Below are 11,302 nucleotides of genomic sequence, written 5' to 3'. Positions count from 1 at the left end.
TGTTTAAAAAATATGTCAGATAACAATTTCATAAAAAAAAATTATAATTCATGTTTTGATGCAGTTGTCTGAGGATGGGATAAAACCCGAAACGATCGTAATAAGCAATTTATGGATGAAAAATAGTTTTATAAACTAAGTGGTTATTTTGACCAGTATCCCAGAAAATAAATATTTTGGGGAGTGAATTATATGGTCAGGAAATTATATATATATTTAAGTACTACTATTAAAACAAAATAAAACAAATCATAGCAGATATGAAAAAAATGTGAAGGATAATGTTTTGTGAAAGATGAAATTAAGACCAACTATGTTTTTCTTTGAAGCGGAACTATTTTTAACTGTAACATGCTTAGGCCTTAAATATACAGGGTGATTCATTAATAATGGGACAGAGCTTAATGGCAGGTCACTGACTTCAAAATAGAACGATTAAGCCAAACATGCCTTATCCGAATGTTGCACCTTTTCAATCTACTGTTGTAAAATTTTTTTAAATATCTTGAGTATCTGTTAACCGATTGTTCTGAAATTTTGCATGCCTATATTTTCAGAGGTGGCAATTACGAAAATGTATACTGTTTTGCAATCAGTTCTAGGGGGCACAACTTGTAGTGTTCTGTCAGAGTAAAAATATATCAAACTTTTTTGTCTCTCAAAAATATGAACTTCCAATAAGAAATTATTAAACTACATTCAATTCTAAATAAAAGAGTATACCTCTTAATAATTGAAAGACCTAACTGTTTTCAAGATAAAGACGATTTACAATTTTTTTACAGAATTATTTGTTTCAACATACGACTTTAAATAAGAAGACTTAAACAAAGTAGGCCACTGTCAATGAAATGTTATGTATTGTTTAGGTCAATTCCAAGCAACTTGCAAAGACTAGAAAGTTTGGTTCTCCTGGTATATTTCGGTTCACACAGTTTCTTCATCAGCAACAAAATGCTGACCCTACATTTTATAATAAAATATTATTTACGGAGAAAGCCACATTTACCCGTCGCGGTGTACTTAACTGGAGAAATATTTGGTATAGATTTCTTTACAATAACATTTTGGGACCATTTGTGTTACCATGTCGAATGACTCGCCACTCTTTGAAAATGTCCCCTTAAATTTACCGCAAATCTTTTGGTTTGTGCATGATGGCACTCCCACACATTATTCCCGACCAGTAAGAGAATATCTTGACAGACCTTTTCCAAACTGTGGGATTAGTCGCAGCAAAATTCCCTTGGCCTGTGCGTAGCCTGATTTAAATCAACTGGATTTTTATTTCCGGGATAATGTTAAATCTTTGGTTTATAAAGATGTAATTACATACTCGAGAGCAGCTGTGGGCAAAAATAGAAGAATCTGTTGACACTATAAGCAGAGAATGCATTAGGCGATCGCGGTCCCGTCGCATTGCGGTCCGTGCTAGTCTCAATCGCGCGCGGTGGAGTTCCTTCCCATGTTTTCTAATGTATGCATTCGCACTAGACGTTCGTAAGCTTGTCGCGCTCGCATCGCGTTCTCCACCGATCTTTTCCAAAGAATCTCGGCACACCGTGATTCGATCGAGACAAGCTTCCTCTTCCATATAACTCATTTTTTTAACTACTAAAACAATACCTCAACGATTTAAAGAAGAGCGCGAGCAGGATTGTGTACAATTGCCAAATGCGACTGATTTTGTAAAAGACCGCGATCAGCTCAACCCAGAACAGACCGCGACGCGATGGGACCGCGACCGAATAATGCGTTCTTTGCTTTAGAGATCAATAAAGAACTCTATTCAAGGTGAAACTTAATTTTAATGAGAGACTAAAAAAGTGTATTGAAGTCAATAGTGATCACTTTAAGAATCTTTTGTAATTCGTAAATTAGATGTAAGCATAATAAAATTTTCAGTTGATATTGTGTTTCCCTTAATTCGTAATTAAGGCCTACCCTGAAACAAATAATTTTCTGATTTAATTTCCACTGAAACCCAAAAATTGTAAATTCGAAAACGGTTAAGTTTTTCGATTATTAACAGGCATACTTTTTTTTATTTAGAATTGAACATAGTTTAATAATTTCTTATTGGAAGTTTAGATTTTTGAGGGACAAAAAAGTTTGATATATTTTTACTCTGACAGAACAGTACAAGTAGAGTCCCCTAAAACTGATGGCAAAATAGTTATCATTTTTGTAATTACCACGTCAGAAAACATAGGCATACAAACTTTCAAGATAATAATTTCAAAGATGCCCAGGGTATTTAAAAAAATCGAAAAAAAATCTCAAATTTAACACCCTGTAGATCGGAAAGGTATAACATTCGGATAAGGCATGTTTGGCTCAATCGTTCTATTCTGAAGTCAGCAACCTGCCATTAAGCTCTATCCCATTATTAATGAGTCACCCTGTAAGTATAACTGATATGATGTGACAATTTTCAAAAACCAAATATTTCCAACCCAACAATATGGCCATTTTAGAAACTTCCTGGGGGTGATCGGGTTCAAATACATGCGCATTTGCTGAGCGAGTTAATTTGGTTTTGAAAACTGTCAAATTAATTAAAGTCTACACTTGATATTGGATTACTATACTTATACCACATTCATTTGTTATACCGCTAGATCCATTACCCTCTTCTTCTTATACAAAGTAATTTGACAGATATTGTATTTCTTATAAACAAGATCTGCTCAAAAAACAGGCATCCATTAAGTGTGTAGGATGAATCATAACAAATACAAAAAAATTCAGAGGGTTTAAAAAATTTGCAAGGTACGTAGTTATATAACAATTGAAGTCTATATGTTTGGAATTGTGAAGATCTCAAGTAGAATATTTCATTATCATCATCATCATCATTGTCTTTGTCATCATTATCATTATAGTCGTCATCATCATCATTATAAATGCCATCATCATCTCTAGTTTTACAGTCATTATCATCATCATCCCTGTCATCGTCATTGTCATCATCATTATCCATCATCATTTGGTGATCTATCTTCCTCTGATTTTTTCAAACTTGTTCTGTATATTAAACAATCTAGTTACAAGGTGCTGAATTTTGAAGAAATTTATGATCGCTTATATCAGCTAAAACAGGAAGAGAAATTTCTCACACTTTGACAGTATGGGCTATGAACCACATAAAAATATCTAGTTTGATTTTTGCTGTTTACTCTGCTGTGCTATGTTTTGCATTAATAAAGTTCGTCAGCAATCGCATTACATAAAATTTAATCAATAATTGGTTCATTAAATGTATTGGTATTAGGTATCATAAATGAGCATTTTCACTGTTGATTTAAATAGGATCTCAAATGTATTTGTTATAATTGAAGATTCGCTGTAGCCAAATATGTTATAACCAAGGTTAACTGTATGTTTTAGATGATATATGTAGAACCCAAAGATAAAACTGCTTTCAATAGTACGATGGAAGAGTATTACATGAAAATAAAAGATGTCAGCGCAAAAGGAGCCATATTTATGGGTGTTTGTAGAGGAAAAGTTTCTGAAGGTCTAGATTTTGCGGATGCAAATGGCAGAGCTGTTATTGTGATAGGATTACCTTATCCTCCTTTGATGGATCCTAAAATAGTATTGAAAAAGCAATACTTGGATCTGTGCCACACTGCAGATAAAGAGGTATCTACCGTTATTTACTTGTAGTAACGAGGCTAATAATTTGGAAAATATTGATTATTTTAAGGAAATTTGATTTTTATAATAATAAGACACTGATGTAGTTACGGAGTTTTGTTCACATTTAAATCACTCCAAACTCTACTCCAATGGCAGAACATATGTTTTCGGTTCAGATTGAAATCTTGTTTCTTTTTTCTAAAAAAGAGATGCTCTTGACAAAAGTCGCTAGATATCTCTTTTTTTTGATATATTTGGATTTTTTTAGTTAGGATTGTCTTATGAAATTACATCACTATTATATAATAATAAATTATAGGATTAAGAAAACATTGCAAGTTTATAAACAATATTGAGAGTTGATGTTATATCTGTCTGTCTATCTGTATGTCGGGGTGGTGGAATTGTCTTTCAACTGCGGCACTTAGGCCTTTATTAGGCCCCTTGTACACCCTCTTTCATTACTTCTTCAAACCATCCTATTCCTACACGGGTGGCTTGTTGGCAAAGTATCGTACAATTTTTATGTATGTTGTCTTGAGTTACAGAGATTTATTGCTCTATTCTCATTACCATTTTTATCGGGGACCACATTCATACGGAAGGTGTTGAGCGACCTAGGCCTCTGGTAGGTCCCGAGCCTGCCTTAGGTCACCCATTCAAATTCCAGCCTGCGTCTGTGATGCTTAACTCGGCTTATTGAAATCCACCGGCCAAGATACCCGGCTAGGTGGTCCCCTTTGATGTTATGTCAAACCAGTTTGATTATTTGTTTACAGTGTTGTGCAACTACTACAGTTTATGTAGTTTGGATTTTGTAACAGAAAAATATACAAATAAAAAATTTAAATACTAAAATGAGACAAAAACAATAATTTATAAATAATTTAATTTCATCAAAATAATGTGCATTTTCTTAATGCAGAGATGACACTGATTTCTTTAACAACCCTAAAAAGAAAATCTAGAACATTGTGATTGGATGTTCGAATGAGCCAAGCAACTGAGCCTTTCGCCATAGACAGAATTTAACCATTCTCGAATTTGCCGCCCATAATGTGCAGAATAGCCATCTAATTGTATCCATGCATTTCTTCTCTCATTATTACCTGCCACGTTATAATAATTCGTTTCTAAAAATTCAAAAAATATAACATCAATATATTGGGTAAATCGTAAGGTCCATAATTAAAATTGCAAAACCCTAGACACAGTTCGTTATCACCTGTATTTTCAAAACTGTAAAATCACAGCCATTTTTTAAAAAAAATTAACACACCGAAAATGCTTTTGTAATTTTTAACATCTAATCTAAATATACAGGGTGATTCAGCTAAAACTCCGCGGGCTAATTACTTGGAAACAAAAGAAGATATATACGTTCTACGAGTTCTATTTGTTAAATATACAGAGTGATTTTATTTTTGTGTAGAAATAATGCCATTGGGATGGACGTCGCCGGCGTCGGGACGCCGAGAAAATATTTTTTCATTGCAGGAACTTTAAAAATATAACTATCTAAAAGTAAAGTCTTTTTTCAACGTTTTTTGTCATATACACTTTTTCGTCAACATTAGTATTTTTTGAGATATCCCATTATTTATTTTGAACACCATATTTTTTTAAATACAGTTTCGTTGACTTTTACTTGAAATATTAGGAATTAATAAATCGGTATGATTTGAAAAAAAGAATTTTAAGTTCAGAAATTTTGCAAAAATAATATCACTAATAAGTACTGAATAAAGGTACAAAGTACATCTTACTATTGTTAAAGAATATTAACTTACTAATAAACTTTTATTCAAGAAAATTAAAATAAACTATAAGTAAAAATGATTAAAATGAATTAGTACACTAAAGGAGCTGTTCAAAATTTTCTCCATTTTGGTAGATACACATTTCGAATCGTCGTCTCAGTGCGGTATCACAGGCACTCAATAATGTGTGACGGTCAATTGCAGTACAGGCTGCCTGAATTTTGTTGCATAAATCGGCCAAATCCTCTATTGGCTCTTCATACACAATATTTTTTAAATGACCCCACAAGAAAAAATCAAGGGGAGTCAAGTCTGGTGCACGTGCAGGCCAACAAATTGGTCCATTTGTTCCAAACCACCTGTCGCCATATGTGGCGTGCAAACAATCTGTGACAATTATTGCATTGTGTGGGGGAGCACCGTCTTGCTGAAACCACAAACTGCGCCGCACATTAATAGAGATGTTTTCTAATAACTCGGGTAATTCATTTTGGAGGAAGTTTAAATACATTTGACCATTTAGTTTACCCTCATAAAAATATGGTCCTATTAAATTGCCATCCAAAATACCACACCAAACATTAATTCCAAAAATATTTTGGTTGTGAGATATTTTGGTCCATTTTGGATTTACGTCTGACCAATAATGACAATTGTGCATATTTACCACACCATTGTTATGGAAACGGCTTTCATCAGTCCATAGTATTTTCTTCGTTATGGTATTATCTTCTTCGTACAATACGGAAAAATTAGCAAGAAAATCTAATCTGCGTTGATAATCATCGGGTCTCAAATGATGAACAATGGTTGCTTTGAATGGATGGAACCTATTATCAGAGAGCATTCTCTGACAGGAGGAATACGAAATTCCAGTTTCTTCCGAAATATTCCTTAATGAAATTGTTGGATTGTTCTCAACAGTCTGCAAAATTTGTGCCACATTGTCATTATTTCTGATAGTCCGTACTCGGTCACGTTTACTTTTCTGAAAGCTGCCATATTGCATTAAATTTGTTGCTAAATTTTTAAATGTTTTGTCGTTTGGCTGTCGTCGGCGATTAGGATATCGTAGCCTATACAATCTAGTAGCAGCTCTTGCGTTTCTACGGCATTCACCATAAATCATCATAATATCAAACTTTTCGGCATTACTATATTGAACCATAATGCGTTTTTTTTAATAAAGCACAAACAGAAAACCTGATTACCACTAAACTGTCATACAATTTATTGGTTATTTGACAATTATATAAATAACATAAGTGACATAAACCTACTAGATAATATTGCATATTGTATCATTTACGAATGTAAGCATTAGGGCAACTCGAATGCAGTAACTGCATCTGAACTGCATCATGTTGAACAGTGTTCTTTATAAATATTGCTATACAGAACTTCAAGTAAAAGTCAACGAAACTGTATTTAAAAAAATACGGTGTTCAAAATAAATAATGGGATATCTCAAAAAATACTAATGTTGACGAAGAAGTGTATATGACAAAAAACGTTGAAAAAAGACTACTTTTAGATAGTTATATTTTTAAAGTTCCTGCAATGAAAAAATATTTTCTCGGCGTCCCGACGCCGGCGACGTCCATCCCAATGGCATTATTTCTACACAAAAATAAAATCACACTGTATATTTAACAAATAGAACTCCCAGAACGTATATATCTTCTTTTGTTTCTAAGTAATTAGCCCGCGGAGTTTTAGCTGAATCACTCGGTATATATCACATGACTATAGTCGTGAAATAAATATAAATATATAGTTTTGATTTAGTTGTCATTGAGAAAATTTTCTGTGTGCACGCTTGTCTATCATCTATCAATGATTCTGAATCCCTGAAGTTCCCTTCTTTTCTTACTTGGTCCCTGTTATTTGTTGATATTGTTTATTTTTACAGTATTTAAGAGGAGACGAATGGTACTCTTTGGAAGCTACAAGAACTGTTAACCAAGCCATCGGCCGAGTTATCAGACATCGTAATGATTATGGAGCTATAATATTGCTTGATGCTAGGTTTAATAATTTTAAAATAAAAAATCAGATATCCAGATGGCTGAGAGACAATATCAAAGTTATAAATAATTTTGGAGAAATTATGAGAGATCTTAAAGCTTTCTTTAAAATTGCTGAATTGAATGTAAGTATAAATTTATAATATTTGAATAGAAAAAAAAATGGAACAAAGCTGTGTCCAAAATTCTCATTGGTATATGTGAACGGATAAGGGTTTAAAAGATTGGTTAGGAATGCCTTTTTCGAAAAGCGAGTGGCTCCTTCGAAGAATTCAAAATGGCGACCCAATATGGCGACTAGAAGTCGGCAGAAAAATCATATATTAGAAAAGAATATTTGTAAAAAACTCATATTAAGATCAATTTAATCAGATATAACATTAAAATATCTGTATTTGACGTGCTTTTAAAGTAACTATAATTTATTTGCGAATTTTGAATTGGCGGATTCAATATGACTCCTATAAAGCCCAAGCCACAAAAAATCAGTATTAAAGATCGCACAGCAATTAAATTTACCCCAAAAAGCTTTGTTAGGGGTTTTCGTGGATTCTGAATAATATTACCCCATACGGGTATAAGAAATCGATACTACTAACGATCCCAGAATCATTCACTTTAACTTAACAAGGCTCACTGGGGGGAGCTTTACACCCGTAGTCTTAATTTCCAGTGTCGTATTATCGAATCCCAAAATGGCGGATCCAATATGGCGCCCATAACAAGCATGAATTGCTAAAGTTTGCAGGATGCATTTATGATTGAACGACTGAATTTACGTAAATGACATTAAGGATTTGCAGAATGAGGTTTCCTTAAATTTGTTTATGCCGGGCGGGGCATATAGCATACGGAGTAGTTGTTTCTCGCAACACTGATAACTAAAACATTGCGTTACTCCCTCTGTGGGTGGCAGTCGTGCAACAAAGTGCCTGGAAATATAGCAGGTCGCTTCCTACTGTCGCCATTTGAATAGCACAGTTGGGAGTTAGCACGACAGATGGAGCCATCTGCGCTCCGCGTACAAACCTACATATATTATCGTGAAGTATACAAATGTTATATCAACTTAAAAGTAGATTGTGTCTGTTTCAAATTTAAAAGATACTATTTACTAAGAAGCAGCAAGTAAGTTTTAAATATTTTGGAACGAAATTGAACAATGGAAAAAAATTACTTGAATATAACAGTACACAGGATATTCTTGTACTTTAGATATGTCTAAAAAGAATATGACAAACGTCTAACCTACGAACAAAATTTTGAATCTAAAACCTTAATTAAATTAAATACTTTAAAAGAATTTTTTAAACAAATGTGCTATACGATTTTTTTTAATATTTTTAGGCAAGAACAATTTTAAAGGAAAAATTTAAGGTAAGTTCATTTTTTTCGCATTGCATATTTTAATTAGAAACATTAAAAAATCTCATATTAAAACTATGCTTCAATTAAATATATGACAATTCGACAAAAAAAATGAATTGGTCACACGAAAAATGCCAGCGAGTCTTTTTGGCAAATTTTTATAATGGTCTAAACAAATATAAATTTCTAAATTAATTCTTCTCATTTAAGCTTGAAAAACGGCATATTGGATCCGCCATCTTTGTATTGATAAACGTGACGCAACAATATCATACAGCGCCCTCGAGGATCCTTAAGTAAACTTTGTTTAGGTAAATTCAACCGTCATATGGATTTATTATTTATTATGCCTACATATTATGGGCGCCATATTGGATCGGCCATTCTAAGATTCGATAATTTTACTCTGGAAAATCAGACGATGGATCTAACGAACCCCCCCAATGTGCCTTTTCAACTTAAAATAAATGATTCTGGGATCGTTAATTTCGATTTCTTAATAATGTCTACGATTTTTTACCCCTACGGGCGCCATATTGGATCCACCATTTTGAGATTCGATAAATTGGCTCTAGACTATTCAGAATAATTTAGTGGTTTTTGGGCGTTATAGGCGCCATATTGAATCCGCTAATTCATGTTGATGACATACATTCAGTTTGCTACCTTTTAATAAAAAAGTTTTTTTTACATACTGGTTTTTACTGGTAGTTCTCCTTAATTAAAGTGTAGACGCTAAAAATTATCGTGTTTTTTGCCTCTTTATTGAATATTTTCCACTTATGCTGTGTCTAGAAAGTTTAAGAAACGCTCTATCCATCAAGGTTTTTTATTCAAACAACTTCAGAGATTCTAATACATCGATCTAATTTTTAAATTTTCATTTTAGTTTCCAGTTTGCGAACCAAAGAGTAGCCCACTAGCTTCAGTAGCGGAAGCAGTTCCTAACATTTCCAAACAATCCAATTTTGACTTTAGCACAAGTTCAGTTGCTGGCTCTAGTATATCAAATTCTGGAGAGGTCGTCATACATAAAAGAAGTACAAAAGAAGACCTTTTCAACCCAATGAAAAGGAAAAAAATTAACTTAATCCCTAACACGTCAAATGTAGAAAATACAGGTCCGCAGGAATACATGACGATGGTAGTTATTACTTTGATTAGTTATTATATTTTTTACACGCTATACATTGCAGGTTAGAAAGGCTTTGGATCCTGCATCACTCACAAATTTCATTTGTGCTTTGAAGATGTATGGTGATACTTTAAATTTTAGTAAATTCATAAATTTAATAGATGAAATTTTCCGAACTAAACATCAATTAAAATACCTCATTCTGGGTTTAGATCCTTACATTAAAAATTGCCATAAAGATGATTACAATAAATATTGTGAACATTTAAAACAATACTTGTAAACTACTTTTTATATTTTATTTTGTAACAAAAAATGGGCAAGATTAATTATACGTTATTAAATAAAAATACTCTTTTAAATATATTACGCAGTTATTTGTGCATCCGCCAGAAATTAGGCACTCCTACAAGCAGAGGGTCCCAGTTTTAACAGGACGAACAAATGAAGGAGGGGATAGTTACCCTATCAGTGTATAACATCCGTTTAAAGGGACGCATGTTGGTTGAGTCGTATTCTGCATTACTGACCAATAATTTTATTTCTGGGATTTTGTTTAGTGATTGGTTAATCGAGTGTTAGTAAGTAATTGTGATTATGTTACATACTTCAAGGATATAATCTAGGACACAAATGCTGTCGATTTAACCAATCTTGCTGAAACGAAAATTGTCGCAAAAAAAGTTAGTTTCTTTTTTTATTTCTTGTTTTCTCCTTGACTCAGAACCTAGTTCACCAATTTGAGCAAAATTTAGTTTTGTTTGTAGGCTTCCGTGGTTGTCGTTAATGGTTGAATGATTTCCGGGCTGGTTGCCACGTCGTCGGTTAATAACACTTGACGTTTCGAGAGACATATCGCTCTCTTCTTCAGAAGTTACTGTCAAACTGGAGATCTACTAGTCCTGTCATTATTTATATTTGATGTGGTCACTGGTCCATGATGTTCCGGTGGGTGATCTCGTACACGTTGTTGACGTTCCAGTGGGTTGCTTTCACGGATGACTCTTCCATATTACCTGGCAGATCCCTGTTGAAGTTGTTCGGATTTCTGTAAATTTCTAAAGCTTCTCCCGATTATACAGAGAAGTTTACCTGCAGTTAGCAGGTACGCTTCCTACTGTAGCCATTTGAATGACACAGTTGGGAGTCCGCACGACAGATGGAGCCATTGCCTCCCGCGTACAATGTATTTCCTCTTCGTGATGATACGACGAAGAACAGTCGTTTGTCGGTTGTCGCACCTATGACACACTGATGAGGACTAATAAATCCGAAACTGGTCTGTGCCTGGTGGGTAAACTGACAAACGATCCTAGCTGTTGCACTAGGTGTTGCGAGTATAATTCAATGCAGGTAGGGGCAAATAG

General features: G+C 33.7%; 1 protein-coding gene across 2 annotated transcripts in view; it reads left to right on the top strand.

Annotated features, from left to right (window-relative positions):
• LOC108911555 (regulator of telomere elongation helicase 1 homolog) overlaps positions 1-10,259 on the top strand; it is a 39,496-nt gene extending 29,237 nt beyond the window's left edge. For both annotated transcript variants that reach the window (XM_018716530.2, XM_018716529.2), the window contains exons 7-10: positions 3,391-3,648; positions 7,318-7,557; positions 9,690-9,944; positions 9,997-10,259. In XM_018716530.2, the coding sequence (XP_018572046.1) occupies positions 3,391-3,648; positions 7,318-7,557; positions 9,690-9,944; positions 9,997-10,218 (975 nt within the window). In that variant the 3' untranslated portion in view covers positions 10,219-10,259. The remainder of the gene's footprint in view (positions 1-3,390; positions 3,649-7,317; positions 7,558-9,689; positions 9,945-9,996) is intronic.
• The last annotated feature ends 1,043 nt before the right edge of the window (positions 10,260-11,302 follow it).

Source organism: Anoplophora glabripennis, unplaced genomic scaffold (assembly GCF_000390285.2).
Source record: "Anoplophora glabripennis isolate ALB-LARVAE unplaced genomic scaffold, Agla_2.0 scaffold822, whole genome shotgun sequence".
In the NCBI taxonomy this organism is placed as follows: domain Eukaryota; kingdom Metazoa; phylum Arthropoda; class Insecta; order Coleoptera; family Cerambycidae; genus Anoplophora; species Anoplophora glabripennis.
This window is presented reverse-complemented; position numbering and strand designations above follow the sequence as displayed.